At 38.9% G+C, this 13,455-nt stretch overlaps 1 protein-coding gene across 10 annotated transcripts in view; it reads left to right on the top strand.

Moving 5' to 3' along the window:
• Positions 1 to 13,455, top strand: part of BCAS3 (BCAS3 microtubule associated cell migration factor) — a 581,826-nt gene that overhangs the window by 204,076 nt on the left and 364,295 nt on the right. For all 10 annotated transcript variants that reach the window (XM_070478583.1, XM_070478586.1, XM_070478587.1 and 7 more), the window contains exon 15: positions 13,178 to 13,442. In XM_070478583.1, coding sequence (XP_070334684.1) covers positions 13,178 to 13,442 — 265 coding nt within the window. The remainder of the gene's footprint in view (positions 1 to 13,177; positions 13,443 to 13,455) is intronic.

Here is a 13,455-nt window from a genome sequence, read left to right as displayed (position 1 = left end):
ATGGATGCCACAAAAAAGTTAGAACTAATGGCTGATTTTAACCAGACTTCTGGGTACCATATACTAGAAACAAACAATTGTCAATTTTTAAAAAATTGTTAAGTTTAAAAACAGTGAGCACATCACATGTAGGACTGTATTCTAAAACTGTAAAACATCACTGAGAGTAAAGATCTGATTAGATAGAGTTAAGCCATATTCTTGGGCTAGAGTACATAATATTGTTAGAATATAATTTCTCTCCAAACTGATTTGTATATTCAGTGCCATCTCCATTAAAATCCCAGCAGTATTAAACATTTTTGATAGAAATTAATTAATAAGCTACTTCTCAAATTTATATACAACTGCATAGGACTTATACTGGGCAAAATAATATTGAAAAAGAAAAAGTTGGAGCATTACCTGGTAATTAGACTTATTAAAGCTATAGTAACAGACACATTGCCATCAGTTCAGTTCAGTTCAGTCACTCAGTCGTGTCTGACTCTTTGTGACCCGATGCATTGCAGCATGCCAGGCCTCCCTGTCCATCACAAAGCCCTAGAGTCTACTGAAACTCATGCCCATCGAGTCGGTGATGCCATCCAGCCATCTCATCCTCTGTCGTCCCCTTCTCCTCCTGCCCCCAATCCCTCCCAGCATCAGGGTCTTTTCCAGTGAGTCAACTCTTCACATGAGGTGGCCAAAGTATTGGAGTTTCAGCTTCAGCATCAGTCCTTCCAATGAACACCCAGGACTGAGCTCCTTCAGGATGGACTGGTTGGATCTCCTTGCAGTCCAAGGGACTCTCAAGAGTCTTCTCCAACACCACAGTTCAGAAGCATCAATTTTTCGGCACTCAGCTGATTCTTCACAGTCCCAACTTTCACATCCATACATGACCACTGGAAAAACCATAGCCTTGACCAGACGGACCTTTGTTGGCAAAGTAATGTCTCTGCTTTTTAATATGCTATCTAGGTTGGTCATAACTTTCCTTCCAAGGAGTAAGCGTCTTTTAATTTCATGGCTGCAGTCACCATCTGCTGTGATTTGGGAGCCGAAAAAAATAAAGTCTGCCACTGTTTCCACTGTTTCCCCATCTATTTCCCATGAGGTGATTTGACCAGATGCCATGATCTTAGTTTTCTGAATGTTAAGCTTTAAGCCAACTTTTTCACTCTCCTCTTTCAGTTTCATCAAGAGGCTTTTTAGTTCCTCTTCACTTTCTGCCATACATATGTACAATTGATTTTTGACAAAGGTGCGAAATGAAGACAAGTTAGTCTTTTCAAGTTGGTAATGAACTGACTGGGTATTTATGTGTGAAAAATGAGTGTTAGCCCATGTCTCATCCCATATACAAAAATGAACTCATACTAGACCATAGATTTAAATATATAAAATTTATGATTGTAAAGCTTTTAGAAGAAAACACAGGAGAAACCCTTTGGCCTAGACACAAGTTGTCTGGTATCTACACCACATTTTAAGGGAACTCTCAAAAAGTGAATGAGTGGAGGAACTGGCTATTCACACAGTGCTGTTGGGAATGTACAATGGTATAGCAACCCTGGAAAATAGTTTGGCAGTTTCTGAAAATCTTAACATAAGCTTGCCATACCACCCAGCAACTTCAGTTATGGGGAGTCCATAACATAAAATTCATATTGTGTACAAATTTACTGCACATTTCTTTCCTGTGGTTGTCATAACAAATTACCTTAAAATAACAGAACAAAACCAAATGGCCTTAAAATGACAGAAATCTATTTTCTCTCATTTCTGGAAGCCCAAAGTCCAAAATCAAGGTGTTAGCGAGGCTGCACTCCCTCTAGAGTTCTAACAGAGAATCTGTTCTTTGCCTTTGCCAACTTCTGGTGACTCATCATTTCTTTGCTTATGGCTAGATACCACTCTAGTATTTACCTCTATGATCTCATTTCCTCCTCCTCTTCTCTGTGTCGTCTCCTCTTCTTTGTATCTTTTAAGGGTACATTAAATAATTATTTAATATCATTAAATGATTCCATTTAATATCAGCACTGATAATCCAGGATAACTTCTCCTGATCTGGAAATTAATCACTTATTTTGTCATATAAGATAATAGTCACTCTTTGTACTATAATGTACTGTATGTAGGTTCCACAGATTAGGATCTGGATATGTCTTGTTTTGAGCCACTGTTTACTTCATTACAGTCCACCCTCTCTGACCCTCAAATTCGGGATAATTTCATGTTCAAAATACGTTTACCCCATACAAACATCCCTGGAAATCTCAGCACATTACAACATTAGTTCTTAACAGTAAAATGTCATCAGACTGAAAGTTCACATCTCCTCATCAAAATTATCCAAATTAGGTATAGTTGTCACCCTGTGTATTATCCATCCTGGAGCAAAATTCTTTTGATCTGTGTAGGAGAAGGTATAGAGAGAATGAGGCAAAAAAAAAAAAAAAAAAATACGTGGAGAAATAAAGATGGGAACTATTCCAGATTTATTGAAAGACATATTTTGAACATGACAAAGCTGAAGTTTAAGAATGACATAGTCAACTTTCTGAAAACCAAAGCAAATCTTGAAAGTAGCCAGAGGAAAATAACATATACAGAGAAAAAACATTTTCAAACTGTTGACTTCCTATCAGAAACCGTGGAAGTCAGAAGGCAGTGGAATATCTTGTTTAAAGGACTAAAAGAAAAAAGTACTGGTAATCAAAAATTATCCATCAAGAGCATCATTTAAGAATGATGACTGAACAGTAAACCTTGCAACTCCACACTGTTGTGCAGGGAGAAATGATAACCAGAGCAAACTTGGATACTTTGGAAGTAATGAAATATCTGAGAAATGATCAATTTCATATTAAAGAGGATTTCCCCTCTTTCTCAATTTGTTTAAAATATGTAAGAATGTTAAAATTTTAAATTTAATTGTTAAGATACTTTTTATATGTAAGAAATTTAAACATTTTCTGAGGCTTATATTGTATACATGTAATACATATGATAGCTATAGCATAATATCATTGGTGGTTGGGTGGGAGCAGGTATATGGAATTATACTGTTCCAAGGTTCATTTGTGCTGTACCTAAAAAGACAAAGCCTCATTTAAAGTGGAATTCTAAAAAAAGGTTTAATTAATTCAAAAGTAATTCTGCCAAAAGGGAAGAACAGAGACACAAGACACAGAGGATAAACAGAAAACAAATAGTACATCAAAATTCAACCATATAAATCATATACAAAATATTAACATATTTCAGCCTAAAGAACTCCAAACTAAAGGGACAGATTAGCCACTAAAGATTGTCTTGTGAGTCTTCAATATGGTGATAGTAAAAACATGTTAAAAGGTATGTCATGCAAATAATAAACATATGCATATTAAAAATTTGACTATATTAATATCAACTAAGAAAGAGGTTAAGACAAAAGACTATTACCAGAGATATTTCACAAGGTTCAAGAGTCAAATTATCAGGAAGATTTAAATGTCCGTGCACCTAAAACTAAGTTTAATAACATTTTCTAAACATTTGATGTGGCTCAGATGGTAAAGAATCTGCCTGCAATGCAGGAGGCCTGGGTTCGATCCCTGAATTGGGAATATCACCTGGAGGAGGGCATGGCAACCCACTCCAGTGTTCTTGCCTGGAGAATCCCTATGGACTGAGGAGCCTGGTGGGCTACAGTCCATGGAGTTGCAAAGAGTCATACGTGACTGAGCAACTAAATACATAAGGAAAAAAGGGCAAATCTCTGAGCAATCCTGTTAACTATTGTCCTGAACAGCTAACCCCCAACACCTGTAGTATATTTATGCTTTTAAATTGTGACATCTTGTATACTTTATATGATATGAAGCAGTGGACAGTAGATGGGCAAAGATGTATAACTGATGAATTTAGATGGAAATCACTATGCAGGGCAGAGCAAAGCAGATATGATGAGTGGCTTGATTCTAGCGTTTCTCATCAGTGGGTGGATTCTCACCTGGGGCCTTAGTGACCCAGATTCTTCAGTTACCAGCCATGATGTTTTTGTACAGCTCCTGGCCCTGAAAGAGGGACATCTGCAATCTGCCAGTATATAATCTCCTTCATCAGACCATCTGATGGATGGATTGCACACCAGACCATTGGCAAGGCCATTGACAGATGCCCAAGTTTCAGTATAAATATAGCATTTCTATTAATAGTCCTTAGGGGAATTATCTAAAGCAGGAATCCACAAACTTCTCTTAAAAGCCAAAAAGTAAAATAGCTCTGCATTCTACATGTTCTCTGTATTACCTGTCATGGTAGCACAAAAACATCCATCCAAAAAAAATGAACGGGCCTCACTGGCCCACAGTCACAGTGACTCCTCGGTTAGAGCAGAGGCGACAGCTTTCCATTATCCTGCTGTGCTGACTGATTCTCATGTTTGTCTATCCCACGTTTTTGTTGGTGCTGTGCAGCTTCCCTGGGCCTGTGGACACCATCACTATTCATCTTAGCCAAACCATCAGTGAGTCAAGCATTCAAAGGAAGCTCTGTGATTCAAGGGCTTATTGAACCACTGGCATTGCTTCAGGCACTAGAGTAGGTGATAAAGTAGTTGTGAAAACAAGGTGCTCCTGGGGGTGTTGTGGAACACATTCTGGAGTATACCCTTCCCACTTGACTAGCAGTCCCTCTTGGGGCCTTCCCACCATGCTCATCATTGGATTGGAGTTGATTTGTCCCAGTATGGGTCTGGAAAAATCACAAAGCCTCCATGAGTCAGTTGCTGAGTTACAAGAACCCGTAAGCAGGTTAGTAGCTACCATCTAAAAAAGGGAGTGTACTTGGATGCTGGCTCAGGCAGGTGGCGATGTTGTACTGGGATAACACCTCTGCGTGCTTTAGCAGCCATTAAGTCTCCACCTTCACTTTCTTCTTGGATTCTTATGTGTCTGTTACATAACATGGGAAGAAATGGAAAGCCTAGCAGGCGAGCTGTTGGGGGCCTCAGTCTTCTTGGCAGAGGATACCCCCCAACACATAGAAGCATGTAAGTACAATCATCAAGCCTTTAATACTAGTTGTTCAGTTGTGTCCGACTCTTTGCAACCCCATGGACTGCAGCACCCCATGGCCTCCCTGTCCATCACCAACACCCAGAGTTTACTCAGATTCATGTCCATTGAGTCAGTGATGCCAGTGATCTCCTTTAGGATCAACTGGTTGGATCTCCTTGCAATACAAGAGGCCCTCAAGAGCCTTCTCCAACACCACAGTTCAAAAGCATCAATTCTTCGGTGCTCAGCTTTCTTTATAGTCCAACTCTCACATCCATACACGACTACTGGAAAAAGCATAGCTTTGTTGGCAAAGTAATGTCTCTGCTTTTTAATATGCTATCTATGTTGGTCATAACTTTTCTTCCAAGGAGCAAGCATGTTTTAATTTCATGACTGCAGTCACCATCTACAGTGATTTTGGAGCCCCCCAAATGAAGTCTGTCACTGTTTTCCCATCTGTTTGCCGTGAAGTGATGGGACTGGATGCTATGATCTTAGTTTTCTGAATGTTGAGTTTTAAGCCAGCTTTTTCACTCTCCTCTTTCACTTTCATCAAGAGGCTCTTTAGTTCTCCTTCGCTTTCTGCCATAAGGCAGAAACTGCCACGAGTTGTATTCATCAACATAAACTGCAATAGTACGCCCGCCTGTGGCTCAGTGGTGAAGAATCTGCCTGCCAATGCAGGAGATGCAGGTTCAACCTCTACTTTAGGAAGATCTCCTCGAGAAGGAAATGGTGACCCACTCCAGTGTTCTTGCCTGGAGAATCCCATGGACAGCAGAGTCTGGTGGGCTACAGTCCATGGGGTCGCAAAGAATTGGACACGACTGAACATGCACACAGGCATGCACAAGGTCACTTTAGTTCTTCTCTGAACTGTGCTTCCACTTTGTTCTAGGATATTTTTTGCTTCTCCGAGGGTGTGGGCTGTTTCCCCTTACATGAGGACATGGACTAATGTGTTTAAGGTGCACATGCCAATTTTTCCAGCAACAGCTGCCAGGTGATTTCATTATCCCCTATCTTGGTGGCGGGGGAGGCTAGCCTGCAGATACTATGGGAGCAGCCAGGAGTGTGAGCCTTTTTTCCTCATTTGGCTAAGTGTTGGTGCCAGTTATTTCTGGATGAGCGGTGGTGCCGCTTGCCAGCGTCCAGGGAGGATCCAGGCACAGCAGCCCCTTCCTTTCTGTCCCCACTCCTGGCACTGCCTTGGTTCACACTGCAGTCCTTGGCATTTTGGGGCCACCCCTCATCCTTGTCTCCACTCAAGCTCCAGCTTCAGCAGGAGCCAGCTCCAGTGGCACTGCTGGCACTGTGGTTTTCCCAAGGTGTCACATCTGCATTTTTTGTTTTGATTTTTATTGAAATAATCATAGATTCATGTGCACTTACAAGAAATTGAGTTTTACTAAGAGATCCCATGTATGTTTTACCCAGTTAATCCCAGTGCTAGCATTTTGCAAAGCTAGAGTATGTGACAACCAATATACTGACATTGGCACAATGCATTGATCTTTTTCAGATTTCACCTGACTTACTTGTGTTCATGTGTGTGTATATGTGTATGTAAGTGTATATATTTTAATCACATGTGTTGGTTTGTGTATTCTCCACTGCTGTCAAAATACTGAATAGTCCCCTCATGTTACCCTTTTGTAAGTAACCTAACTTTCACAGTTTGTTTAAACATTCACCTGAACTATTTACAGTTTGCACCATTACGAATATGTTATGTGAACACGGTTTTCATTTCTCTAGCATAGATGCCCAAGAGTTTAGTGTGTTACTTATTTTAGCTCATTTTCAAATTTTTAGTGCCTAGCAGAGTGCAAGCTTGTTATAGGCTTCCCCTGAATATGTTTTTGAATACATAAATGAATCTGAAGAATCAATATGGGGAGGGAGTAGGCAGATGAGTTAGACGCTATGTATGGATTATCATTGGAAGGACTGATGCTGAAGCTGAAACTCCAGTACTCTGGCCACCTCGTGCGAAGAGTTGACTCACTGGAAAAGACCCTGATGCTGGGAGGGATTGGGGGCAGGAGGAGAAGGGGACGACAGAGGATGAGATGGCTGGATGGCATCACTGACTTGATGGGCATGAGTTTGAGTAAACTCCAGGAGTTGGTGATGGACAAGGAGGCCTGGCGTGCTGCGATTCATGGGGTCACAAAGAGTCGGACACGACTGAGTGACTGAACTGAACTGAACTGATGGATTATCTGTCTTTACTACATCTCCATTTAAGCAACTTATTCTCATGCCATCTTACTGCTTTTAACCTTGTTGCTTTGTCAGAGTTAGACCATTTTTAATGAAAGTGTATTTATCAATTTTGAAAGAGAAGTCATTGAACTATTGGGTTGGGAATGTCTATGTTGTTTTTAGTTGCTAAGTTGTGTCCAACTTTTTTGGGACCCCATGGACTGTAGCTCACCAAGCTCCTCTGTCCATGGGATTCTCTAGGCAAGAATGCTGGAGTGGGCTGCCATTTCCTTCTCCAGGGGATTTTCCCAACTCAGGGATTGAACCTGCATCTCCTGCATTGGCAGGCAGATTCTTTATCACTGAGCCACCAGGGAAGCCCATATTAATATATTATATATTGATTAAATGTTATATATTCATTCTTGGGCACATAACCTATTTTAAATATTTTCCTTTGTTTTCATTAAACATAACCTCATCTGATGGCTTGGACCTTGACCAGTTAGCATTTGTGGTATGGGACTTGTCTTTATGGTTTGATTGTCATTCTTAACAGGCTTCTGAAAGATAGTAAGTACTCTGGGATTTGAGATTTTTTATCTGAGTACTCTCTGCTTTCAGGTTTTCTTTCTTTTTAAAAGGGAGTTGGAAAGGAAATTGGTAATTGAATCCTTAGGCATATATTTGGCTACAGAAATAAAGACACAGGGTTTATTTTTCTCACCTTACAAGAAGGCTGCTGCTGGTTTTGGTACAATGTCTCAGTGACTTTCTTTTTCTTGTGATCACTTTGTAATTGCCACTCCACTGGGCATCATTTCTGAATTCAAAGCAGTAAGATGGATTCACGCAGTAAGGACAGCTTCAGTGATGTTAATTCCATTTATCAGGAAAGTGGATACTTTCCCAGAATACTGCAGCAGCATCCTGCTTTTGTCTGGCTGATCATAACTGTGTCAGCGCCTGCTCTAAGAGAGGCTGTGGGCAGTGTGTAGGAAGCATCTGTAGTGGTGGCAGGTGAGGTAGTGAAGGCTGGAGGTTGGGTGTTCCATGTGCCATCCACTAGTTACATCTGTACAACGATAAATCAAAGTATCGTGCATTTTCATCATCTCAGAACGTTTCCTCTGGCCCTTTTCAGTCCATCTACTGCCCCACTCACACCCTGGGGAATCATTGCTTTTAGTTAATTTTTTTTTAAAGTATCTTTTACATAATTTCTAAGATTTGGTATGGGGCTCCAGGGCTGCTATTTCTGGTCAGTTTGTTAATTTTTCTAGCTCCATATTACAGACTTAAGGTCAGTAACAGAGTCCTTATCTGAGTGTTCAAAAACTGCAGATTTCTTGATTGTGTCTCCCCCAAGACCTCCCAACACCTCCTAAATTGTAATTCTGAATGTGGGACCAAAGATCTGTATTTCTTACGGATAATCTAAGTGCTGCCTAGCACACTAAAGTTAGGGAATATCTGCTTTAGATTTTAGGGTGTTAACCCTAAAATTTTAAACTGCTGTTACTGGTTAATTGAGACTGTGGAGTAAATTGGTGACATAAATTTAGAGCCTTGTGTGATGCCGATTGCTGTATCTTAGATTCTTAAATGTAATAACACTTAATTCTAGTGCTCAAATACTGTTGTTTTATATGTCATTTGAATTCAGCCCGTTCTGTGAATGAATATATACTCGGTTTTATTTTAATAAAATGTTGGACATAATTATTCTGTATATGTCTGCTATATTAGATTTTTGTTTCCCCAAATATTGTTTGGGTGAGTAAATCAATGAAATTCATTTAGATTGCTGATAAAATGTTTTTATAAATTAGAATTACTGAAATAGAGCTGCACTAAGTTTTAAGAAAAATTTAATTTTCTACAGGCCTGATTGGTTTCTCATAGCCAAATTTTGCATCATTACAATAAGAAGCAAGTGTGAGATGTTGTAAATATGCCAAAAAATGCATTTAAAGAGCAATAAATTATGTGACCCAGTAGAAATTTGCAAAACAATTAAGCACTGTGTATTTCTCATTTATATCTTGTTAAGCATGCTGACATTTGCTTATTTAAAAGCTCAGAACTGATAATATTGAGTGTCCTAATGAGGGTTCCCCTTCTTTCTTGTTTTTAACAATATGTGAAAAACCACCCAACTTGTTTGATAACATGGACAGTTACATCATTTTGCATTTTGTGGATAGGCAACTTGTTATCCTCTGTAATGTTATTTAAAGGATTAAACTTTCCCTAGTTTCTTGACTGCTGATGTCTTCAGCAACTGTCTCTGCTCATTTATGTATCCTGATGTGTCTTTGAGTTCATAGAGCAGAATCACTTCTCTAACAGCTGTTTTCTAAGTAAGCATTTAGTTGGATTCTGTCTTCTTGCCTTGATACTATTTGCTACCACCACCTCATTTCAGAAGTATTCTTAAAATAAAAGAAGGAAACTTCTTTTCCTTGACAAGACCAAGAGGTCGTCTTGATTATAAGTGTTTTGGAAAAAGGTTTTAGATAACATGTTTTAGTTCCACTGATGATGGAACGTAAGTTACTCAATAAGCCTAAAGATTTTTTTATTTATTTGATTCTGGCTTGTGTTAATGCATATGATACAATAATATTAAATTCATCCGGTGCTGTTTCTTCTCTCTTGCTTCTGCTGTTTACCCTTTTCTTTGTCCTGCTGCTTCCTTTTCTTTTGCTTTTCTGTTAGTCATTTAGCTGAAAGTTATTGTAGGCGAAGAAGACAGATGAGACACTTGAGGAATGACTTTCTATTTGTAATTCTAGACTCGCTGGGAGTTAAATTTCTCAGCATAAAGAATCAGGAGATTCTTTAATTATAACATTAATGTGGCATTTGGATGTGTCACAGAAATTGAAATGGTGGACATGTGGTTCAGTTTAGGGCTTATCTGTGTATTGATCATTTTTGTCTATCAGTCGTCTTGCAATGAAATATTCGTTTGATGTATAAAACTAAAATTTCTTTTTTATTTCAAAGGTTCTAGGCTCTTGTACTTTGATGAATATTTATAGCTTTTATTTGTAAGGTATTTCTGGAATGTTAGTCAAGATTTTGAGTTGAATTTAGGCTTATCAAAGATTTAATATATTGAAAATTAGCTGCTTGGATTGCTTGAAGAATTTTACTTAGTTCATGTTGCTATAATGTTAGCTAATATTTTTCATATTCATATATATATAGACATGCATATTTCAAGTTAAATCCTACTCATCAGCATCTTTAAATTATACTTTTGTTGTCTGGTTTATTTTTTAAAATACTATTTGACAATTGTTTTATGTGTTGGAAAATTAGTTTATCATTTAGTCAGTGTAGAAATCTTTCTTATGTACCTGTGACTTGCCTGTTTTTCAAGAGACCGTGGTTAAAACAGTGTTGAATTTTACTTGGCTGTCTTTTTAAAGTATAAAAGTAAATAGGGATTTTTGTTCAAATTTTCACCATTAGACTGGTTTCAAGGTAAAAGTAATAAATTCAGTTTGTCAATTTGAAAATACTGGAAATTCCGTATTAGCGTCTGATAAATGTCATACAATTTAGTGACTAACTTTACCTAGATCAAGTCTGTGGCCAGCCAGTTGTTTCTGTAAAAAGTTCTTTTTTTAATGAACATAACTGCATTCATTGATCTATATATATGTCTTCTATGGTTACTTTGACACTGGAAGGGCAGAGTTGAGTAGTTGAAATAGCTGAGAGGAAAAAAGAAATAGCTGAGAGAGAGCATATAGAGTTGGCCTGTAGTGTTTGCCGACCACTGCAGATACATGAGTTTTTACGTTTTTCAGTTGTTATAAGAGTGAGTTTTTAAGCTGAATCTTTGACGTGCAGTGTGCAGGTTTAAGGTATACAGCTCGTTACTCCGGTACATTCATACATTGTAATGTGATTGCCTGTTGTAGCCAAGTTTGTCACATTACAGAACTGTGCACTTGTTGTTGTTGAGTCACTAAGTTGTGTTCGATTCTTTTGCGACCCCATGGACTGTAGCCCATGAGGCTCCTCTGGCCACAGTATTTCCCAGGCAGGAATATTGTAGTGGGTTGCATTTCCTTCTTTAGGGGATTTTCCTGACCCAGGGATCAAACCCGTGTCTCCACCATTGACAGATAGATTCTTTGCCACTGAGGCACCTGGGAAGCCCAATTGTAAAATATTATCGTCTCTATCAGTATACTGTACATAAGAGCTCTGTGGTTTATTTACTACTTGTTTCAAGTTTGTACCCTTAAAGACCATCAGTCTTATCCCCACCTTGCATCCCCTGGTAACCACCATTTTACTTTTTTTTTTTTTCATATATAAGTTTGCTTTTTTATTTTTCACATTTAAGTGATACCATAAAGTACTTTCTCTGTCTGACTTACCTGGTTTAGCATAATGGGTTCAAGGTACATCTGTGTGGATATCCATCTTTATCATGGCTGAAATATTCCATTGTGTATATGTATGTATCACATCTTTTTTCTCCAGTCATCTGTTGATGGGCATTTGGATAGTCATTAGAGTGCTTTGAGACATTTTCTCTTCCTACTTCTCTTCAGGGTCCTTTAGCTGCCGTGTTTATTGAAGGGACTCCTCCCTAACTTCCCTTCAGCTACCCTTATCTCCACCACAAATTCACTCCCCTTCATTTCACTCCCACAGTCATGCTTCAAGAACTGAATGCTCTGTTTTCCTTTGGCTGTGCCGTGCTGCTTGTGGAATCTTAGTTCTCCACCAGGGATGGAACTCGGACCTGCAGCAGTGAAAGAGTCTTAACCAGTGGACTGCTAGGGAGTTGCTCAAAATTGAAATCTTTACTCCACTCTTTTCTAAATAAAATCCAGACACCACTTGCTCTGACTTTCATGTTGTTTCTGACATACTGAGTTACTTGCCTTTCATTTCCATCTTGAAAGTGAAAGTGTTAGTAGCTCAGTCGTATCTGACTCTTTCCGACTCCATGGACTGTAGACCACCAGACTCCTCTGTCCATGGGATTCTCCAGACAAGAATACTGGTGTGGGTAGCCATTCCCTCCTCCAGGGAATCTTCCTGAACAAGGGATTGAACTTAGGTTTACCATCTGAGCCACCAGGGAAGCCCCTTCCATCTTATGTCCATGCATTTATATCCAAAGTAGAATATCTTAATATGTCTAAATTAGAATGCCCTTCTCTCCTTTCTTTGTAAATATAGCCTACTTCAAAACTCATTTCCAGAACCCAGAACTATTCAGACCATGTTTCTGATGCCACTCCTGAGTCTCTGTCTGCTCTCTCAAACATCTCCTTTTTGCCTGTCACAAGCAGACGTTGTATATTCCTTCTTTTTTGTTACCACTGTGCCTCATGTGTAAGAGTTATTTCACTTTTATATGTTATATTTTTGTTAATGTCTTTTCTTCCTTGTAGGCTGTGAGCTCAAGGATGATTTTATCTGCCTCTTGTTCTTAGTGTTTATTAGCATGTTACCCAGCAGGTATTTGTTAAATAAATGATTAGATTAATAACTTCACCTTGTATACATTGTATAATGTATGTTTTAATTTTTCTCTTCTATGCTTTTTGGAAGGCAGATGCCTTTAAAGAAATTAATATGATCCATGTATCTTTTTTTTTTTTAAATATAGGTTTATAGAGCAAAACCACTTAGGTCTTGTTTTCTGATTTGGCACTCTATACAGCAAGGGGTAGAATTCCCTTTAGAATATCTAAATCTTACCAAATCCCTGATGTGAAGTTTTGATCACTATTCACAATGACTCTAATCTTTAATATAAACATTTTGAAAATATAACCTGATCTGAGATAAATTTGGTAACCAGGCAAGCATTTCTGTTTGTATTTGGAAATATGCGTGTGATATTCTTCATTAAATCTGAATAGTTGTGTTTTTCCATGTTTCATTTCTAGGTGCAGGACATATGCTTCAGCCATGACTGCCGCTGGGTTGTGGTCAGTACACTCCGGGGCACTTCCCATGTTTTCCCGATCAACCCTTATGGTGGCCAGCCTTGTGTGCGAACACATATGTCGCCACGAGTCGTGAATCGTATGAGTCGTTTCCAGAAGAGTGCTGGGCTGGAAGAGATTGAACAGGAACTGACATCTAAGCAAGGAGGTCGCTGTAGCCCTGTCCCAGGTCTATCCAGCAGCCCTTCTGGATCCCCTCTGCACGGTAAACTCAGTTT

Source organism: Odocoileus virginianus, chromosome 17, assembly GCF_023699985.2.
Source record: "Odocoileus virginianus isolate 20LAN1187 ecotype Illinois chromosome 17, Ovbor_1.2, whole genome shotgun sequence".
In the NCBI taxonomy this organism is placed as follows: Eukaryota; Metazoa; Chordata; class Mammalia; order Artiodactyla; family Cervidae; genus Odocoileus; species Odocoileus virginianus.
The sequence above is the reverse complement of the archived record's forward strand: the minus strand, read 5'-3'. Positions and strand labels throughout refer to the sequence as shown.